Raw genomic sequence first — 23,880 nt, forward strand, 5'->3', positions numbered from 1 at the left:
TGTCCTTGCTTATATTCTGTATTAGAAACAGCTTTATCATCATATAGTTAATAAATACAAACAAAAAAAAACATGAATATATGTCAATGTGAGTATACCCAAAGAAAAACGTTGCCTATTTTATACAATTGAACTACCAATCTTTGGATCCATCTGCTTCTGTACCTGTGTATTTATTTATCTTAAAAAAAAAAAAAAATTACATACAGTAAGTTTGACACTGAAAAATATTAAAATCCACACATCCAAAGCCTTCAGAGACAAGTGTGGATACATGTGATTCTGGCAAAAGACTTGGATGTTTTGAATTGATTTTTCCTTTCTGAAGAAGCCATCTTTAAGTGTCAAGTAAGGCTATTGTGGCAAATTCAACCAAAGAACGGACTGCTAGATATAGGATCTGCACGCAGCTGTAATAACCGTTATGAGAAAGAGAGAGATTAAAATGATCTGACCTGCATGGGAGGCAGGAGGAGAAATACTTTCTCTCCAAAACAATCCTACAACAGTTTGTAAGTGGACAACGATTCACACTGTGTGTTCATTGACTCAAGTCTGGCACTGATTTTCTGTCACTTCTCCAATGCAACTAAAATCTGTCATTTCAGTTATAATAGCGACTTGCGGATCCAGTGAGAAAACTTTGGCTTTGCTCCTCGGCTAACTTTGCTGATTTTGTAAGACGATGTCAACAACACAGTAAGACTCAGATGATTTTCCTCTTGACCTCTTATTCTCTTCCAGATCGATTGGAGATTTTCACAAACCCTTTGCCAAATTCAAAAGTGCCCACGACCTCTCTTTAAAGCGCTGCAGACTTTATCACTCAAAGAGACATAGTTGATAGACAGGCACAGTTTACAAACACACTCTTGCTATATTTACAGTTACAACAATTTTAGGAGCTTCAGTGCGTCTCGCTGTTTTTATTGTTTTCTTTTGTGTCATTTGAACTGTTTAGCACTTTTACCATGACCTTATTTTTTGATTCAACACATTTTAGTTGACAGATTTGTGAAACATTCTTTTATTTGATGAGTTATATTTGGCCATGTCAAAATCTCAGATTAACGATAAACAATCCCATAAAACAATTTATTTCCATAGCATTATATGAACACTACAGAGAATCTCAAAAGAGCTGTGAGTTACTCCTGAACTCTTAATCTGTATAGAGCACTCACCAAAATACATTGGAAAGGGAAACTTTTTCCTAATTTTTGGAAAGTATTGTAGGGCTTTTTAACTTGAGTGGAAAAAAACCCCCAAAACACTTGATTATATGCCATTTATGTTTGATAAACAGCTGACTTGGGCCCCATTTACGCAACACCTCAATCTGATGTTGATGTGATCGTCAAATTTGTAAACAAGCCAAGTGACGAGGCCCTCGGGTACATCCAGGTGTGTTGCAACTGGGAGAAACCTAAAACATGCAGGACGCCGGACCTCGAGGCCCGGAATTGGGGAAGCCTGCTTTAAAAGATATGTTTCTATCGATCCTCAAGGAACGATATTAAGAGCAAAAAGCAATTCTTCAGTTTTGATGACACTCATATCAGTGCTGCCTCCCCGAGTCACCAACTTGAATTGTCTCTAACGCATCACGCCACGACTTTAATAAGCAGTTAATTACTCTCATCTTGACCTGCCAGTAAAACGAGGCCCTCTGCCGCCGCTGCCGCCTATGTTTCTGTTATCTGTACGAAAACGCATTAGCGTGTGCCCCCTCTAATGGATTTAATTAGTTGTAAACGGAGCTGATTGTCCCCGTTAAGTGGATGAGGAGTCGATACTGTAATACAGTCGCTGATATGCACACCTCCGACTCGATCTCGCAGAGGCGGTGGGAGCACAGGACGAGCAGTTTTTTTTTTGCGCAGCAATAGCGGAGTGCGGGCTGGGTGAAACCCGTTCAGCGATAAAGAAGGTATTGCACACAGGCAACGCTCAGTCACCGCACTGTTATGAGGAAGCCATAATGAGAGTGCTGCTGTATTGAAAGACAGATCCTTCTAGACATGCTGTTTCAATGTCGGTTGCATAATGTGTGTGTGTGTGTGTGTGTGTGTGTGTGTGTGTGTGTGTGCGTGTATGTGGGGGCGGGGGGGGGGTTCCAAAGGAGCAGATGAAACATCAGCCGAGCCTATTATCAGGAGAGGCAAGGAAGCCATCTTCTTGTCATTAGAAAGTAAACATATCCCTGGGATGATGCGAAAGACAGAAAGCCTGCAAAACTGCAAGAACAAAAAGGAACAAAAAGCTAATAACAGCCTGTGTTTTTCAGTCTTTCAAGAGTGAAAGATGTCTAAAATAGCTCTACGGAACCACATCAAGGTTATTGCTGCTTGGATTGACAGTGTTTTCTCAATAAAAAAACCTTCCTGCAGACTAGTAAATGAGTAAGCATGGAGGAAAGAGATCCCAACAAAGCCCCTGTCAGTAAAGTATTCCTCATCATGCACTCATCTGCAATAAAGTTTTCAGTCTCCATTCAGTCTGCATTTGCTGAGTAATGCCATACCGGTGCCGAGGTGCAGTGCTCTCATGCTGGAAGAAGCTAATGGCTGTTTATAGATTCTAATGCATGAGGCTGGAGCTCTGGATATGACAGGTCTCTATTAAAGCAAGCACCAAGCCAGGATGGAAAAGCCATTGACTGGAAATCCTGCGATGCTGCGCATGACCCTCGGAGGATTTCCGTACGCTACAGAGTATGCCTGGACCTATTTATGCATCACCTTTTAATCCTTTTAATATAAAGCTGTCGAGCTGCGAAGTGTCCTCACCGGGGGCATGGATGTAAGGTTACCTGCGTCTGACAACAACTAAGAATTGTTCTACAACGAGGGCGAGACGAGAACCCTCAACCCTTCAAAGTTGTCTCATCCTCCTCCCACAGAGCTCTCTAATCAGTGATAAAAGAACAAGAATTAGGGGGATCTATTAAAAAAAACAACAAAAAAAAAAACTAAACATGACTTCAAACTGTCTCACACACAGATTACCAGAGCAGGGGAGGAAATCCCACTGAAATCAGGATCTAAACTTTTTTCCAGGACAAAGACAAAGAGCACAATGTTTAAAAAAAAAAAAAAGATTATCTTCAAAAGAGGAACATTTTGAATGAAAAACGACTGAAGGAGAGGTCTCCGGGTTATCATTACATACTCAAGTAACAAGGACGCCCTTTCTTGTAAAATATGTTTCTTTTAAGTCAGACGTCTTCGGGTCTTTGAATAATGAGAACTGTTAACAATTCTCTCTGTTTCAGGGCGGAAATCTGAATGTGAACGGCAACTAAAAACCAATGTGGAGCAGGTCGCTACATATACAGGTCGTACGTTCTGTTCACTACATGGATAAATTAACTATTAGGGGGGATTCTATGAAAGCTTTGTGACTGTTCTGACTCAAATTCACCCTTGTATATTGCATATTTATATGTATGCATGAGTTTCTACACATGATCTGCTGGTTTAAACAATAACATGTACATTAAAGACATTTCTTAACTTCTTGGTGACTTCCAATCCTCAATTGCAAAAAAAAAAAGTTCATCATCATTTGAAGGCCTTTTAGTCTGTATTTAAAAGAATTTATTTTTTTATGCGCGCTATCAAGTACTTCAGGCTTTTTATCTGTAAATCATGTCATCAGTAAATGTCGCTTTTCTAAAATTTTAACTGAGGGCGACTGAGCTGTGAGCAAGTGAGCTTTTATTTATCTACTAATTTATTTAACATCCTTCCTTCCAAAATGACTCATGCAATCACTTACACAAGTGAACATTTAGGAAAATATTTGCTTGTATTTTTGTATATTTTTTAGTTACTCGTCTAATCTGAGGAAGTCAAAATTACATTTACTCATAGAAAAGAAAACCATACAATGAAACTTCATAAAGAATATTTTGCATTTCTGTTGCTTTATGTTGTGGTCAAAGGTAAAAGCAGCTTATGTGTTATTTTTTCCATTCACTGAAATAGAACTAACTGAGAAAACAACAAGATAGTAAATAATTAAAAAACATTTATTGCAAATTAAAGAAACCCAAAATCTAAATAGGACTAAACATTATACTAATCCCCAGAAAGTTACTCTGGGTAATGATATTTTATGGGAAATGTGTTTTATTGTTATTTCTGTCACACCAACAGTAAGTCAGAGGTATGAATGAATCGGACACACACACACACACACACACACACACACACACACACACACACACACACACACACACACACACACACACACACACACACACACACACACACACAGAAAACCAACTGTGATTGCTCTATTATTTTTGCACACTTTGTGCTGCTGCTTACCAACTGAGAACCGAGTCACCGGCGCGAACTAGCTGTACTTATCTAGAGTGCGGCAATTACATTATGCGTTCAAGTGAAAAGGGAAATCTTTCATTGTGGTTTTGCTGTTCATTTACAGCAGGGGTGTCAAAATCAATTTATTTCAAGGACCTCATACAGTCATCTTAAGTGGACCGGTCTGGTAAAATTGTGTCATAATTACCTTTAAATTCAAACTTCAGGTTTTTCTTTGCTGTGGCACAAAAAATATGTTTTGCTGATTGCTTTGCAATTACTGCCAGGAATGACTACAATTTGAACATAAAGCCATTTTAATGATACTTCCGAGGGCAAAATACAGTAAAATGTCCAAAAATCTTCTCCTGGAACTATTTGTGGTAACTGTCTTTTATGGCAGCATCACCGATCTCTCAGCTTGGGCCTCACGGTTGTTGTGGCCTTCTCTTAACAAAACTCTTAAGAAAACTGTGTTTTCAATAAATTTGGTCTTTGACTTGGTCTTTTTGGATCCTTTTGCCGGCCAGTTTTGGCCCATGTGCCTTCTGTTTGACTCCCCTGGTTTACAGCTTTACAAGCCTCTGAAAACAGCACTTTTTTTGAAACTGCACACAGCCACTCTGTCACAGCAACAACAGTCAGTCCTTGTCTATATTCTTATTTGAATATGATAAGCCTTTAATAGCTATTAATAACAATAATAATACAAATAAAACCTGGATTCTCAATAAATGATATGTTCACAGTCTCAACGTTTGGACCAATGTCACAAGTAGTTTCTTTTTGGATGTTTAGTCCAATCAATACAGAATCAGAAAAGAAAAAGTTCAGCCACCAATCAACCTGTCAAATGTTAACTTTAATGAATAGCTTAAACTTCTCATAAATATGTCTTTCCTGTCAGCCTCTTTCTGTGAAGTGGAGAAAATATTACAGCTTTTCAATCACTAAAGACCTCTGACAGATGTTGTTTGGTCTCATGTCATCACATGAACACTGGGCAATTTTTCCATCAAGGGATCCTGCCAGGTGAAAGAACAAGCTGGAACCAACAATGTGCAATACTTATGAGTTAAATCCAAACAAGGAATTTGAGTCATAAATGTGACAAATGATCAGTATTTTGATTTGTTTGTTTGTTTTTTTATTCAAATTATAATCTACTGCACTAATGAACAATAATAACAGTGGCAGATCCTGGAGTAGCGCCTGTGCAGCCCACTTGGTTGGATTTAACCACACTTCTCCAATGTGTACATTTACTACACATGGCAGATGCTGAGTGGGCCTGTACGGTGAAGAAAGACTGCATACTGCTCTCGGCGCACAATCATTCATAGTTAAACAGGATCTTGATTTCCATGCATATGGCGGTTGTTATCCAAAACACAAAACTTTTCTGAGATTGAACTTGTAGAAACAGGGCTTCAGATAAGCCGAGGCTCACTGGGTTCACAATATAAATAAAGCAGTAATTCCAAATTTAGACAGTAGCTGTTTTTGCTGTACTTACTGTAAATTTTCTTTGACATATTGAGATGGTTTGGATGGATAAAGTCAGCTCAAAAACCTACCATTTTGGTCTCTTCTACTTTTTAAAGCGAAATGGTAAATCGAGAGCTTGAAACATTGTGTCCCATTGCTGTTCCTCTTATGCTACCAGTAGCTGCCACAACTCAGAAGCCTACAGCAAAGTGTTGCTTTATTGTATTTTTTTTTTTTATTGGATTTCTTCAATGTTTTATAGTGAGTGTTGAATGCATAAGCTTGGGTAGTTTAGATGAAGTTTGCAAGGACAATTACATCTGCAGTAAAAGTACAGCTCTTTGCCCTCATTCCGCTGCTAATTTATTTATGACTGAAAACCCTGGAAATCAATGTTTCTTAAAGAAATAAACACTGCATGAGAGTGCAAATAATGACTTAGCCAGCTCGCAGATGTATTTCATGATACAGTGGGCATTACAGATTAAGTCTGGGCTTTGTCGATGAAAAGCAACTCCAGCACTTTGATTTCTGCGTTTTCTTTTTCCCAGGATCCACAGATTCAGCAGAGTTTCTGGTCTTAATTCTGATGATGGTGGCAGAGCCATGTAGCCATACGCAAGAGAAGAAAAAAATAAAAACCAGGGTAGGAGCCGATCTCTTTAGCTTGGGGTTGGGGGGGGGGGTTCTCCAGAGTAAACTGCGGGAGGTGAGATTGTGCCACTCACCTGAAAATGTGGCTCGCCTTACTAAACCTTGATTGAGCCGGCATGGGGATGGGGAGGGAGAGAGGATCTAGTTTGCGGTGGGGTTCAAGGCTGCAGCTGATGTGTGCGGGGAAGCCGTTGAACTCGCTCCTTGTGAAGTGCGTTACACGCCGAGAGGGGGGAAAAAAAGACTGGCAGAAGAGAGTGTTTTCCCCACCACCACCTATCTCGTGTTTCTCTGCGGTGTGATGCCTCTTCATGCGATGCCTTTTCAAAGGGGATGGTGGGAATCTCTTCACAGACGAGCACGAAACTCAATATGCTAATGCCTTCCCAGGGAGCGATGGATGAAGAGGGGTGCGGGAGATGAAAACATAAACTGTCAATTACCAACGAGCAAAAAAAAATAAAGAGAGAGAGAGAGAAAACAACACTGAAAGATTTTGTGAAAACCCACTGCCACGAGACAAAACACCACCCACACCTGTTGTCGAGTTAATTATCAGATTGAGTTGGTAAAATGAACCTCCTCTGAATACTCGGCATGGAGTTTAAGATCACATATTACAATGGTATCTAACAGAGGGAAGACCCGATCTGTCAAACTCACCATAAGAAGGGGAGGGACGGGGGGGCTGTATTTTCGATGATCCATGCAAAATGAGCACATCCAGCCAAACATCAACAATTTATTACATATAGATGAGAACACTGGAAGACATTAACCTGCCCAGATACCCTCCAGTGATGGCACAGTTTTAGCCCCATGAGTATTTCCTGCTTGACAACCCAAAGCGGCCCACTGGGACCATCAGAACCGCTCACACACTTTATTTTTTGCTCACACAGACATCAACAAGATCCCTCAGCATAATTTGTTTACAGCTCAGGGAGGTGTGAGTGTTGGCAGCGCTTGTCTCTTCTCTCTCTCTCTCTCTCGCTCTCTCTCTCTTCCTCTCTCTGTCTGTCCCTCTCTCTGGTATAATTGCTGTGATGATAGGCTTTGCAGGGAACACGTACAGGCATGTGAAAACAAGCACCGTTTTAGATTAGAGGGTGTGGAAAGCGAGCCAAGCTGACGTGCCCTCGACAGTGACATTTCCCCGGAACAATTTTTATACTCATCAGATCAATTCTCTCTTTGTGCTCTCTGATCCTGAATGCTAAAAGGATTCAACCAGTTTGGTTTTATTCTCAAAACACATGCCATGTTATACATATAGTTATATGAAAATGCTGTAGTGTCTGGGTCTGAACGCTCATTCAGTTTAGCGTAGAAATATGTCATATGCGTTCAAAAGAAACAATGAAGAGCAAAAACTCCACATTTGTGAATGATGGTGTGCATGAATGGGGAATTGGATGGATCACATTTAGCAAAGTGGCAAAATTCACTTTTCAAGGAAAGCCCATTTTACTTTTATTGTCTATATTTTCAATATTTGAATATGTAACCAACAATAAATAAATTTTCACTGTACATTATAGATTAATTTGGCTGGAAAAACCTCTTAAAAGGCAGGAGAATTATAAACCAGATTGTACTTATAAAATCAGTAATTAAAAAAAATTATACATAATTAAAAGAGACATATACTACAGCCATTTTATTACAATAAATAAAATGTATTCAAGGTCATAGGGATCATAGGGTCATAGGGTTATTGGTCAGAGGGAGAAAAAAATTCTTTAGAAATATTTTTTTTAAATCTTGTAATATCATTTTTATCTGATTTTCCACTCAATTTTTTTCTGCTGTTCATTTTAATGTGTATATGTAGAAAATGATATCATCAACTGTTATACTCCTTCTACTACTACTACTACTACTACTAATACCACTAAGAATATTTTGTCAGATAACATTTTTTTAAATATTTAAATATATCTGATGACTTGGATTCCACTGCCTCATTGCAGCTCCTTGTTAGAATTTGCTACAATTGTATCAATTTTATTGTGAAAAATACCCCACTGTTTCTCACATAAACTGATAACATTAAGGTGAAAAAAAAAACAACAACCAAAAAACCCAGCAACCAAAATAGATATTACCGGTGAAACAAATCATCTGTGCAACGGAAGACAACACATTTTTTTTTCTGACAGTAAGTGGTTGGAATCAGGACAAAAAAAGCAAGTAGTTATCATGAACGCTGATTGCTGCCATATGGTCCAACAGACAAAGATCATCACACATCCTGAAAACAGACACTTTATAACACAAATTACCTCTATTGAGATGTAAGAAGACTTTCGAAAAGCAGAAAGGCTGCATGATGCAATGTTTTGCACAAGCTGCACTTCTAAATTGGAAAAAAAGAGAAAAAGATCCGACGAAAAGGGAAACTTGGCCACAATAAAGTGTACATGAGTTCATAACCTCGGCTTAGAGATGCTGTTACAGTGTTAGATGGCACTATGGTAAGCAGGACTTAAAACCATGGTTAACATATGGTCTGTGTGAAGCTCATCAGCTGTTAAAATCCATGTCTTCCTGCATCCATATTGAATCTCCCCCTCACCCCTGCCATCATATCATCATTCCTCCATCTTCTCATCCCTCAGCACCACTTGCCCCCGAGCTCTGCAGATTACAGATATCACCATAACGGATGTCTAGGCAGGCCGGCTCCGGTCACATTTAATTTGCCGTGGCCCAATATCTACACGAGATAATCAGCATTTGCACCTACAGTAAAGTCGGAAAGATGAGCAACACACGTGTGGACAAGCCGGTGCGAGAATTAGAGGGAAAAGCTGCAAAAACATGCATGAGGAGGGTGAGAAAGAAACATAAAGATGGTTGGGGGCGCGGGGGTGGTATAACCATTATAACCATTTAATTTTTAAGAAAACCAAATAAGTGGAAGGTAAAATGATGATATACAAGCTATTAAACTAGAATTCATTGTAACTATAAAGGAGATACAGCTTCACTGTATGAAAAAAGTGGCAAACTATATAGAAAGAAAAATATTCAATAAACCTCTCCCCGTGCTGATTAGATGCTTTCACCACTATGTCAACACAATAATACCACAACGTCATCGGCATACAACAGTGTTAAGTTTTATGATAACGATGTGATTTGTGATTAACACAAACACTGATATAGAAAATATTAATGTTCATGTCTTGGCACTTTGAAATTTGTTTAAAAAAAAACGTTCTTGTCCCATAATTTACCCAAGGCATGTTTTGTTTAGGTTAGTTTTTTTAGGGTTTTTTTGTCCACCTTTTGTTCCTCCCATGAATGAAAATCAGAGTTTCAGAAGCAATAATTTGTTTTCAATGATTTTTTTGCACTAATGCGCTTTTAATGTTTTTTCTCCTGTGGCAACTGGGTAAGAAATAATTATAGCTTTCCAGTGATTTGACTTTTTGAATTAGTTAACTGCAAATAATTTACTTCTTTTGTCTGTAAATATCTGTCATTTTGAATTTGCAGAGCATGAAGGCACAGTGTATAGAAACAATTTATCGCATTTCAGTCTGTCATTTTGTGCTCGATGCTATGCAAGTGAGGAAATGTTGTGCAGCCCTGATTCAAACAGTGGTCAACAATAATTAAGGACAAAGCAGGTGGATGAGCGTTGGGGAAGGTGAGGGGGTGGAGGGTCTTCCTCCCATACTCTGAAAACGTCTGGTGTAAAGAATATGAAGGGATATGCATTCAGCACACCTTCCCCTGGGACAAAAGTAGAGTAGAGTACTTGTCAGATTTGCATTTTAATAAGAATAACCTTCCTCGGGCCCCTGAGACGATTGAGAGCAAAACCTGAATAACATGGACATCCCGAAACACAGACCTTACATTTGAGCGGGCGTGGAGCCGCCTTACCTCCAAACTGTTTTGCTTTGCCGGAGCAGCCCTGTCCAATTATGAGCAGATAAACAGTAGTGTTCTCACAAAGCAAAGGTTATAGGGTGCTCTTATTGTTGCAGACGAGTGGGATCTTCATTGATTCCACTTTCATGCTCGCGAGTATGTTTAGAAACTCTTCCTCTCCCTCATGGAGCAGTGGCTAGGATTACGCAGCCCTCCCCTTCTTCTACAAATCCTTTTACTCCAAAACCTGCCACTGAGGAGACTGATTTGTGTATGAAAGGAAGTTATCAGCCACCTAAAAATGGAAAGTTCTCCTATGAAGCCACCAAAACAGGTATATATTATATAAGTTTTGCACTTTGTGAATGAGTTCTCGCATCTGTAACAGCTCAATTTCCCTGGAGCTGAGGAGTGACGACCTATTTCTTTTGAAGGGCTCCCTCGTACTTATTTCAGCTGTGGACGACAGTGAGATCACAGGGAGACATTTTATTGTTGTGAATGCACTGAAGATGTGGCTGAGAGGTAAATTTGCCTGTCTCAATTTCAAACACTATCGATATGTCCATCCCACTGTCTACCTGGGAAGTGTGCTATTTTAAGCATCCCAAACTCCGTCCTGAAACTTTTCTTTCTTTTAATGAAAGTTTTCAACAGATACCACCATGGATTATACATTTTTGTATTTATTTGCTGTAGTTGAGTCAATGAACAAAAACTGAATAAGGAAAAGGTAAGCGCACGTCATAATGTTCAGATTTTGGAACAAATTATTAGATTTGAGTTTGAGAGACAACAAGACAAGAGGATCCCATCTTATTTAAGGCTTTTAGTCTTTGACACTGCTGTTGAAATATGTGGTATCACCATAACGAGATCCAACAAACTGTCCTTGTCCTTAGAATAAAAGGCAGTGGACGGCTTTTGCTTTTGCAAAGATTTCAGACAGAAAGGAAATGATAAATAAGCCTTTAGAAAAAAATATATATATAAAAGTCCCATTGGCTATCTATAGATATTGTAAAAGGATAAAAAACAATTATGACTTGAGTAAAGCCAATAGAAAACAGCCCGATTTGATACACATGTACCCATGGTTGGAGATTTACTCATAGTTTAGGCTCAGTGTTTGTTGTTGTTGTTGTTGTAAATGGTCGACCATGAGGAAAATATGTTCAGAAGGTGCAGATATCAAGCAAAAGATCAATTACACAAGGAAGGATTCAAGAATCCTGAAATGAGTCAAATGTCCAGTGCGCTCTGACGGATGGATGGATCCATTTATGCATAAACAAAGAGTCAAATTCCAAGTTTGCGAGAGAGTACATGCTATGTTGGGGTGCAACTGTTGCCAACTCAAGGTGCCTGTTTTTCTTTCACCTCACATTGTATAAATGCATTGAGATAATATTCAGCATACAGTATTTGTCCTTCACATAAAATCCCAGAGATTCTTTAGAACTTCACTTGGAATGAAGATAAATAACAAGTAGAACGGAGTCCAACAAAGCATTTAGTATAGCTGGGAAAGGTAACCCCCCCCCCACACCGCACACACACACACACACACACACACACACACACACACACACACACACACACACACACACACACACACACACACACACACACACACACACACACACACACACACACACACACTTTGCCTTTAGCACGTTTGCAGCGAGGTGCCAGGAATTCGGTGAGACACTGCATCAAACCACCAAGTCCCATCTGTCGAGCCTGCAAACTAATCACAATAACCGGCAGACTCACTCAGGATGATCAGAAACACTGGTAGGGAGTTTATTTTGCATCACTAACACTAATGAGATCAACATGGCTAAAAATACCAGAGGACATGCATCTCTCCTCAGAACAGAGGCAGTGGAATCGAAGGCTCTACATCAAGTGTGAAGGTTTGGCTTTAAATGGACTTCACCCAGCAGAGAATCAGACTGAACATCAGCTATCGGTAATAAGTACTGCTTGTGCTCTTATATCATTAATACTGTTAGCATGCAAAATAATGCAGATGCTACCCAACGAGGATGAAGACAGACACAACATTGTGACGCCAGTATCAAAACATTCAACTTGCCAAACACAGGTACACCTGAATTGTTGACATTTTCCCCTGGAAGTTTGTGGTGACGGGGAAAAAAGAAAAAGGCTGACCTTTATCTGGCTTTCTGAATGCATTGCTGTATTTATCTAGTTAAGCTAACACTCCATGAAACGCTTCTCCCATCTGGGATTAGCCAGTCACTTCATCTGAGCGGCACCGCGGCCTGCGAGGGGAGAAGGGGAGCAGGGTTGACTTATAAGGCTGACAACGGCTCCATTCAGGCGTCTAATTTAGGAGCAGCTTCTGCTCTGTCTAATTAACAATTTACTAGGCCATCAGTCAGCCTCCCCATTGTGGTATAATCAGCGTCGGCGACGTCCGGGGCGGCTCAGTGCACACTTTCACATCTGCAGTGGGATTAGAGTGAGCATGCAACTTTCATGGATACACAAAGTGAAAAGTGAGGAATTGGGAGTTTGAAGGACATGGGTCAGAACACAGGGCGAAAGATGACACCATGTGGAGAAAACGGAGACGGGCGAGAAAATAGCCGGATCTGTTTGTGCGCAGCAGGAGCTGCAGTCATGTTTCCGTGATGAAGGAATCAACAGATGCACGCTCGCTCGCTCCCTCCTCCCTCCTCCCTGAGAAAAGGGGGCTTCCGTGCGCACCGCAGCTCAGCCGGCGAGCAGGTATCACGACTCTGGCGTCAGGCCGGCTTGCATATTGTATGCAAATTACACTTGTGCGTTTCCTCTTTCGTTCTTTTCTACAGGGCTGGGTTGGGCATATTGAAGGGTTTGATCTGTTCCGTTCTGCGTAGGCACCTTTAAAGGATTATGATACACTGTCACTGTGGATTTTAGGAGAAAAAGACAAATAAATCCTCTCATAAAAACTCCACCCGCCTCCCCACCCCAAAGTTGCATAACACTAATTCATCTGGTCATCCCTCTTCATCCCACGCCCTACTCCAGACAAGAGCCCGTACTTATTTTCTGTTTTTTGGTCTTCACATTTTTTTTATTTTTTTTTATTGAAGGCGTGAAGGGAGCGAGGGAGGGTTAGAAGCTGCAGTATGTTTTTGTCTTGCCAAATATTCTGACAGAACAATAATAACCCACAGAGAGGATTAAGGACTGGTAATCTGGGGGAATGGTGTATTTCATTTTGACTGCTTTCTCTATATTTTTGCCTCTTAGCTCCCTCAGTATAAACAAATAGCATTTGACTCGTTTATCCACTTAGTTTCTCTGTTGTGCTGATTAGGAGTGAAGGGCTGGGAGACTGGGATAACCTAGAGCGAATGGTTCCAAGGATATCTGAGGCCAGCAAGCCTGTGTGCGTATCAGTGGCAAATCTGTGTGTTTGTGCATGCACTGGATAAACAAATGCAGTGCTACTTGAAGGGCGCGGCCAATTAAAAGAGGCCCCTGAAGGAGTGCGCTCATCAGGATGCAGTGAGCATGGCAGATCTGCTCTCAGATAGGCCACCGCAGTCGGTCACTGTAACTAAGGCGTTAATGCCACCAGGATCTGCAGCACAGATACTGACATCTTTATCCTTCTGAATCGATAGTAGGTTCAATTGGACCACAAGGGATCACAAAGCAGTTTCCATATATTTTTGTATCACGTTAGTGTGCTGTGACTGATAATGGAAATCTACAAGCACCTCATTTACATGCCCGTAAGGGACATTGCATTGATTTACACTCGTTTCTTGTAGATTTACAGTAAACTCAACCATAGTATAAAACTCTCTCGTTCATATGGATTTAACTCTTGCACTGTGTGAGGGTGTAAACAGATGTTCACCACACTGATAAATACGCACCCACGCACGCACGCACGCAGGCAGGCAGGCATGCACGCACGCACGCACACGCACACACACACACACACACACACCCAGGATTAATTCATTGACCTAAAAGCTAGACTGCACTGTTAAGTCATTGTTTGAGTGAGCTTGACCTTACGTCACACTAAAAGTACCAATCAGCAGCAGAACCAAGCAACAGATTGTCATAGATCAGGAATTCTTTTCACATCTCTACCAGTGTGATGTGACTAAAGATGATATAGCTAATAAAATTAAACAAATACAGTTAAAAAATCCCTAGTTTTTCAAGACTGCAAGCCAAAGCTCACTGCTGGTTAGCACTACTTTTCTAATACAAACTAAGTTTTGTATGGAATTGTTAGTATTAGAGAGCGCTTACAAAAATTCCTAGTTAATGCAAGTTAGTGCTTCCCTAACATGAAATACTGCCTCATTTGCCTCAGTTTACGAGGCATAGTACAGTTTCCAATTTTGCAGGGTTTCACAACACATTGCCAATGGATAACTGATTGTTCGCTCTCGAGAAGCAGCACTAATCAGCATAAGTTAAGTATGGTGTGTATTCTGCATACATATACATAGCTGATGTGCCCTTGCATTCAATTCTGAAGTACAGCAAGTTTTAATCCCGCAAGATCACTCATGTTTAGCAGACATTATATATTATTGTAGATGTTAAACAACACATAAAAAGATTAATTCCTGATTTAAACCAAAATTACTCAGGTTGTCCAAACAGTCTGTTGGTATGTGTTCTTTATTGAAGTTTTTTTTTGTATCATAATTACAATTGGCAACAAGCATCACAGTAAGGGGCAGTCGTGGCCTGGAGGCTAAATAAGTGGACTTGTGTTCTGAAGTTCACAGGTTTGAATCTCACAGCAGACAGATCACCATTGTTGCCCACTGAGCATGACATTTGACCCCCAGAAGCTCCCCAGAACATCCTAATTTGGCTGCACCACATCCGAGAAATAGGATCGGTAAATGGGGGGAAAAGTGTGATTAGTTTAGTTTTGTTGAAATGTAATCCAATTTATCATTTCATTTCTGTAGCAAGCTAACTATTGTGTAAAATTGTTAGTATCAAATAAAACAAGGTAAACCCCGAGTTGAAGTGAGTTTTCTTTGAATGTTTTGAACTGCTAGGCCAGTTAATATGATCTACTGCCTTGGTTAACGTCTGTCTAACAGCCATAATCCAAACTCTTAGTGAGATCAATGCCTTGTCTGACTAAGTTCTGGTTATACAAATGTGGCTCTATATAAGCCAGCAGTCTCTAAGCATGGAAACTTCATTACATGTCCACCAAATAGGCGCATTAAATTATGTTTTAAGGACATGTATGTCATCAATGAGTGACTATGCTTCATATGAATACTTGTGGAATACATGTTATAATTTCTAAACCCTTTAAACTTCCATAAGATGTCATACAATATATCACCCTGAAGTAAGAAAGACATATGGGATATTTTGGATATAATAGCAAGGATTAGAATTTGCTCCATGTGTGAATAAATCAGCATCAGTTACTGCATTGTAACAAAGGAATATAAATATATGTGGAGTTGAGCAAGTGAGTGAGAAATTGCAATGTCACTGAAAGAAGCAAAGGATTAAAGTAAGACAAGTGAAGTTAAATAGAACCAAGATTCAACTAATGCCTATATTTTAACCCACAAGGATAACCTTTTATCCTTGTGCATCTTCATGGAGCCTAATGAGCTACACGGACAACAGAATAGGATTACTGGATAATTTTATCCAGTTTTTGAATGCAGAGACTCCACTTGTTGCCCTTTTGGGTGGCTTGACCCTCAAAACCTCACCACAGAGGTGCAAAAACCCAATCTGTGACCTGCATTGTCCTCTATTGGTGATGAGCAGGAACTGCAACAACACTGGCACACCTTATCTTGGGGGTGGGGTGGTGCAGGGTTTTGGCTCAGGTAATGAGGCTTATTCGTCTTAATAGTTTAAATGTCTTTGCTCGAAGAGCCATGCTCAAACATGAAAGACTTGAGAAAAGGTGGATAAAAAAGCCCTGATATTCAGGCTAAAATACTGGAACTGAACGCCAGAAATCTCCTCATCTGGCAGAGAAATCAATGACTCTGTGATAATGATCAACAGCCTTGCACATATATTATGGTCTGTGACTTTGCGCTGCATGAATGCCAAAAGGCTCCTCTTTAAATACCTCCGGGGAAGGATGGTGAGTCTACCTGCAGAAACTCAACTTCACCTCAAAAAATTCTAAACGTCTTCAGCTAATTGTCTCTCCTTTTGTCTGAGCATCCACACAGTACATGGTTAAATACGCTTCAACATGAAAGAGCCTTTCTATACAGTCTGTTCTCTCTCCCTTCCTCAGACCTCCCCGTAAACTCACAGTGCACGCTACACCCACACACACACACACACAGATACACATTTTCCCTCCAGCCCTCCCCCTGTGCTAGTATAAACATCCATACCAACACAAAGATGGATCAATTTCACATTCCCTTTCAGGAAGCACAAGACGCCTTGTCTCATTGTCAGTTTATGGCATGGTGTTTGATCCTTTCCTAATGCGGCTATGCAAATCAGCCATTGTTGTTCTGCTTTTCCAGCGATCCAATCTTTTTCTCTCCCTCTCTCTCTCTCTCTCCCTCTCGTCTTTATGGCTTAAAACGATCCAAACAATTATCTCGCCACCTCAGATACTGCATCTTGTGGCCTATTTTTGAAAAAAGGAGCAGGATTTTTTGGCAAGTCACTTCCAAAAAGAAAAAGTTAACTAATTAAAAAAAAACAAAAAAACAAAACAAGAAGCCCTCATTGTGGAGTGGTTTCGAAGTCCCGGAGAGAAAGCTTTCAGTTCCACCATAATGGCTTTATCCATTCATTTGGAGTTTATTGGCTTTGCCTGGCAGTAGACAGGGAGCAGCAGCAGCAGCAGCAGCAGCAACAGCAGCCCCAAGCAACAGCTTTCCCACAGAGGCATTTGATCATATGCTGACTGGGTGAAAAAGAGTGTAAATTAAAGTCGCTCCTCACTCTGGCACTTTTAAACACAAGACATGACAGGCCATATTTGCTCACCCAAATCAGCAGCCTGACATATGGATCCAGATTTGAAGAATCCATGAAAAACAGAAATCAGACATAGGTGCATGTCAGAGGAACCTGGTGTTAAATCACACCAGGAAGATTGGATGGTGAAAACTTGCCTTTAGGGTTTGTCGGACCAAGAGGCTTTCTGTGTGATAAGAGGAGGGATTGTTGTTGGTGGTGGTGGGGTGGGGGGTGTCTCGTGAATTTGCATCACTCTGTGACATATCAAAGGGAATGCACAAGCAGATGTGCCTCTTTGATCCACCCCCCCCCCCCCTAGTTGTGAAATGCAAAGTTATTCTGTAGACCCACAATAATCTGAGGCTTTTCTTCCCCTAATCCTGCAGTTTCAGCCAAGTAATGAACAACGTGAGAGAAGCCAGAGTGTGTTCATCGTGTTGCATAAGCACCGTGTGTGCAGAGGCAGTGTCTGCACGGGTGGGGCAGGGTGGAAATGGGGGTTTTCCACGCGCTCCGGGTTGAAGAATAAACTGCGTGTTACATGCATGCATGCAATTTTGTGTTTTTAATCAAACAGCGCGCGCAACCGCGTCTGCGCGCTCCTGCGTTAAGCACAACCCCATTAACAATAAACAGGCCGGGGTATGGATCCCTCATGGGGGTGGGGGGGCACTGACATACCAGGTGCTTCACACCTTCCCTCCATCCATCCTTGCGCAAGCACAAACTCCCAGTGCGCGCTCGTGCCAAAAGAAATTGAATTCTTCGCGAGATCTGGCGGGAATCAGAGCGTTTCTGCCCTCATTAGAAGTCCAATGTGGAAGAGGTAAAAAAAAAAAAAAAACCCAACTAATAATTAAAATAAAGAGCCCAGTTTCCTGTCACTTTGGCTGCACCCTGAGTGGGACGATGCCACCAAAACACCCAATTATAAGCCAAGGAGCTGGAGAGCGGAGTGGCATTATTGAGCCGCCAAACAGACCATCTGCAGACTTCATCAAAAGGTTCAGCCCACAGAGTCCAGACGGAACTGGAGCGGATGCCCGGGTTAAGTTGCGATATCATGCAGAGCATATTGACCGCCACAAACAGTACACGGCCTCTCTCTCTCTCTCTCTCTCTCTCGCTCTCTCTTCTCACACGCACACAAGAAGATTAAGAAAAGATCCACGCAAATTTGCCTTGAATTATGACTCAATTAGCAGCCCCGTCAAGGTCGTTTACAGGCGCAATGTGCAGATCTGATACCAGCGTTTCACCAATCAAAAAAAAGAAAAAGAAAAGAAAAACACGAATTACACCGTGTTACTGTGCAGATTACACGCGCTTTTTGGGGGGTTATTTTCTCAATCATGCACTCGTACAAGCGAGCGTGCAGAGGTGCCAGAGGAGTAAACTCCAATTAGGATATCTGATTTATCACTGCCAGTGTCTGTTCTTCACAGAGGGTGACACTGCACCGGTGTGTGTGTGTGTGTGTGTGTGTGTGTGTGTGTGTGTGTGTGTGTGTGTGTGTGTGTGTGTGTGTGTGTGTGTGTGTGTGTGTGTGTGTGTGTGTGTGTGTGTGTGTGTGTGTGTGTGTGTGTTTTGTCAATGCGCAGTAAACCCAGCGGGATCTTCCTGTCTGCGTTATGTGGAAACTTTACAAAGGCGTCCTGCTCTCTAATGCGTACTCACCATCCAGTATAACGGTCATCATGATTTAGATGGGGGTGAAATCCAGCAGCTCAATATAAATCCAAGTCGAGTGAAACCCACCCCCTCCCCTACTATCCGAGATTAGATAAGGATATCCGCTGCTTGGAGTAATTTACTGCAAATCCAGCGCGAAGGTTGGGGGAAAGGAACGGAGCCCTTCAAACTTTAGCCGTAGGTCTTCCCGAGTGGAGAGCCACGTCTCCCGCTGCACCCTGGCTCAGTCATGTGGACGAGCTGTTCGCAAAAATAGTCAGCAGTAAACATCCAAATCTGAGATCAGGAAAGACTCGAAACACCAGTCGACACCTCTCCAAAAAAATAGGACGCGGTAGGTGGGGTGGGGGAAGGGGGGAAATTAGAAGAAAAGGGGGAAAAACGCCCTGGAGGACGCACAAGAGCGCAAAGTGTGAACGCAGAAGTGGACAATCACAGGCGAAAACCCAGTACCGGATCCATCCTTTATAATACACATCCAGTCCAATCACTTTGCCCCGTTGCTGTATATTCCCGCAAGTACTCAGCGGAAGGGGGGGGAAAGTGTGTGGCGCAAGAGAGTGGATGTCGGCCGCACTGGTGCGCGTCAGTGTGCGTTTACCATGGTGAGGTGGAGAGGGAGGGGAGGGAGGGGCGGCTGGTTTGGTGGAAAGAGACAGGAGAGAGAGAGAGAGAGAGAGAGAGAGAGAGAGTGCGAGAGAGAGATGTTTTATGGCTCCGTATCACACTGCAAAAAAGATTCTCATATTTCTGAAACTATGACAAAGACGCCGTTTCCCCCACACATTCGGACATTTGGAGGAATGATTCACGCAGACATGATTGGTATCGTCAAACATTTCTTTTCTAACTGGTGGGGGATGCTTGAGAGTGAATCTTGATGACTTATTCAAGCGGACATTTCTTGCAGCGCTGCGCTGCGCTCTAATGAATGTTTTATGCGCGCAGGGTGGTGGGATGGAGGTGGCGGTGATGGTGGGTGGGGAAGGTGACGTGAGGCGAATCTGTTTGGATCGGACACGGCGAGGCACGCACATGCATCCCCCCCCCCCACCAAAAAAGAAAAAAAAAGAGGGGAAACACACACACACACACACACACAGACACACAGACAAACACGGACACACCACAATCCGAAAAGGTTGGGCTGTGCGCCCTGCAGCCCTGATACCTGCGCGTCCTCCCGGCTGCTCTGATGTCGGAGGAGGAGTTGTTCCAACAACGACGGAAAAAATAAAGCAAAGCTTTAAGTTCTACTGGGTTAACGTGAAAGACACAAATAACACCTCAAAACCTAACCCGAGACTGTTTAAAACGCTTTACATCAGCCCGGGGGGAAATGTGTCTTTATTCTGCATCTTTATTCGTCTGTGGATGTATTTAGTGTTTTCTCTGCAAAGTGATTATAGATTGTTGTCACTGTGTCAATGCAGACTGGATCGAAAACCACTTCATCGTCACTCTGGACAGCACCTATTGCTGCTTTTTTTTTTATTAGGCTGAAACCCTGGAGGATTGAAGTCGCAGCATCGGGATATTATCTGTAGGTACCACACGCCCCCTACCGGCCTATATGACATTTCAGCTCCATGGACAGAGACAGAAAGAGAATCGTTTTATGGACCATCTATCAGAGGAGACTGCAAAGAAAACATATCTGCAAGACAGATACATGATTAATTTCATAGCAGTTAATGTGCTTTTTAAATGAATCCCAGTCTCAATAAAGTTTAAATACAGTTATTTGAGAGTCATTCAGTTTATGTATCATTCTTTAAAATGTCAGCGGATAAGGGATCCCATTTTGAGTCCATGTCCAATTGATGTTATCAACATGTTTTGTAGAAGTTGCAACAGAGATATATCGATCCCTATCCCACTTCTATACTTTAAAAACTAATTGGGGTCTGATGAAAGCTTTTGTTGGAGAATTGAAAGCAAAAATTATCATTTTGAAACGGTAGAAGTGGATATGAGGCTGCTCTGTATTCATATAATATCAAGCCAGTTTGATTTTAATTTGAAACTAATATGAATGTAATTATTAAATTAATATGGCAACTTTTGCATTGTCTGGCAGAGATTATGAAATATAAGCAGTTTTATTCAGTAAGCTTAATATACAACATTTAGCTTCCTTTTTTTTCTTTTGGTTATTTGTTTGTATTGACATATATTGTTTCGAATTATAATTTGCCCTCTGGTATACATGATTATATTCAAAAAGGGGGTGATCCATGTTCAATTTGTTTTTGTCATCCGCCTGATGGAATATGCAGTTATTTCAATAAACTGATGAAGTAAGTTCTGCTTCTATACAGCCGTGAATCCAAGGAACAGAATTATTTGACTATGGAGTGATGTTGTGTTGGCCCTTTTCAATGTAATAAACACAATAATGGAATGACTCACCCATAGCATAGTAGGGTAGTTTATCAATTATCACATTAACAATAATCTAATGAGTTGTTATATAGAGAAGCAGCATTTCCAAAAAAAACCTTTCAAAGAGCAATGGATGCAGCCAGTATTTTAATAATGTATAATTTAGGCTGCATTTCTCAAAAATAAAAAGCTATTTTTGTAGATTTTGTGCAGTTTGCTTATCAAACAAATAAGTGTAGTGGATGTTGTAGTCATCATTTGCATTGAAGATATACAGCATACTACATACTCTGTTAATAATGGTTGTTGTCCATTATTGGCAAGTTATTATGCTCTTCTTGGTCATTATCACATTATTGATATCTCCAAGGGTGGGGCAGTTTGGCACTCTAACAATGGAGTCATGTTATATTTTTGTTCACCATCGCCAATAATGAAATAAGCATTCCTAAATGAATAAGCAAAAGCTCTTCTTGAAAATAAAATCAGAATAGCAGTATTGGCTGCCATACAGGTGGGTCAGTTTGGCACCTGGATTCTTTCATTGACAGTCATGCTGTCGCAAACAATGGACAATCTGGTATGCTAGCAAGTTATTTTGGTTCACAGACTAACTAAAAAGCAATGAAGGATGGTATTTATCAACCTCACAAGGCAAATAAGCAAAGATCATCCTCAAAACAATTTGTTTTGGCTCCTATGATTTAACAGACTCTTTAGAAATGTTTATAATGGAGCCATGGAGTTGCAATGCAAGAATGTGGTTTGTTTCTTGGAGTAAAAAGTATCTTTGAGAAAATAACATTTACTCAACATCATATCTAATATATGTGGGTCAGTTTATACACTTTTTGTATGAAGACATGTTTCTTGAGTAAGATATTTTCAAAATATGTATCTTTTCAATAATATTCAATACATTTTTGAAGTTGCGTAACCTCCACAGACTCATGTTGTTATCCACACTTTTTCTCAAGGCTGTCTATTGTTCAATATATTCTGCTATTATACATCAACCCAACTTGAACTCATATTTCTAAGTTTCAGAATATACTTGTTGTCTTTATAGCACATGAAAATAAGCAAAGGCTTTTTTCCTCATGTTGATTTCTTTTTCCTATAGGAGAACGTGGAAGGTAAATATACCAAAATATTGGGAAGACTCCAAATGCCACACACATACTTGAACTTGGAATAACACACACATACTCTACATATACTCAGATGATCAAACACTTGTGCACAGAGCACATTAATTACAGGATAGTGTGTGCACTAAGAAATGAAAAAAAAAAAGGAAAAAAAGCCCAGAGATTACCACAGGGAGCAGGTGAATGGAAACACAGCCAGGTGGGTGGTTCAGCTGAGTGAGATGGAGGAAGCAGTAGGCTAATCCCAAGCTTACAACTACCACCAATATTGAATCACACCACCAGAATATGTCAGTGAGCGACTCACTTGGTATTTGTTCACAGTGCAGAGCGGCAGGGCCAGATGGTCAGTTGAGACACGGTCCAAAGCTGCCAATAGCAGCCCGCTGAGGACGAGGTCACCCCACGAGAAAGGAAATGCTGTCACCTTTCACAATTGTGTCTGTCTCTCCTGCTTTATCCCGACGCATCTGTGATGGGGCGAACACATGCATAATCCTGCCATGCCGTAGTAGACGCTGTCTGTCCTCGGGAGTCCACTATAGTAATCTCAACAACATGCGTGTAACACTACTGTGAGATTGGCCTTCAACAGGGAGCACCGAATTTTCAAATGACCTTTACCATGGAATGGGAAAACAAATTCTGAGATAGAGCTGCACAACATATCGCAAATCTATCGTCATTGCAAAATCAACAAACGCAACTGAGCTGGCATAAATTCTGAGATAATAAAACTGTACTAAAAAAAATGTGACTTCAAATTAAAAACCTAGTTTTTGCCCTAACGAGTTGATATTATCAAACTTGTATAATTAAATGTTGTCTAATTCCAGCCACCAAAGACTATTTACATTTGTGAGAGAAAGCCATTTCTTTTTCAATCATCATGCCAGATTTTTGTTTATTTTGTCTCTTCCTTCAAATCTAAGAGCACAATAAGTGTGTGTGCGCATGCGTGCGTGCGTGCGTGCGTGTGTGTGTGTGTGTCTGCCATGGGCTGCACAGTGGCAGGTTTCCTCCCACAGTCCAAAAACATTCCTTCTTTTCCAAATAGCAAATGAACTGGTGATTGGTTTGGTGACTCTAAACCCTGAGTCTGAACGTGAGTGTCTGTGTTTGTCTGTCTCTGTGTGTTTGCTCGGTTATGGACTGGTGACCTGTCAAGGGTGAGTCCTGCCCTCACTCATAGAAGCCTGTGATCGACTCCAGTGCCCCGCATCCCTGAAAAGGATAAGCAATATAGAAGATGGATGGATGGAACAAAAGACATGGCCCAGTCCTAGTTGGTTAGGTGCAGGAGAAAGATCACTGTCATT

At 41.0% G+C, this 23,880-nt stretch overlaps 1 protein-coding gene across 1 annotated transcript in view; it reads right to left on the minus strand.

The window, feature by feature from the left end:
- Positions 1–19,402, minus strand: part of rtn4r (reticulon 4 receptor) — a 56,200-nt gene extending 36,798 nt beyond the window's left edge. Inside the window, exon 1 of the mRNA XM_080500194.1 lies at positions 19,011–19,402. Within this exon, the coding sequence (XP_080356320.1) occupies positions 19,011–19,032 (22 nt within the window). The 5' untranslated portion in view covers positions 19,033–19,402. The remainder of the gene's footprint in view (positions 1–19,010) is intronic.
- Positions 19,403–23,880: the final 4,478 nt, after the last annotated feature.

This window comes from Blennius ocellaris, assembly GCF_963422515.1.
Source record: "Blennius ocellaris genome assembly, chromosome: 7".
NCBI classification, from domain to species: domain Eukaryota; kingdom Metazoa; phylum Chordata; class Actinopteri; order Blenniiformes; family Blenniidae; genus Blennius; species Blennius ocellaris.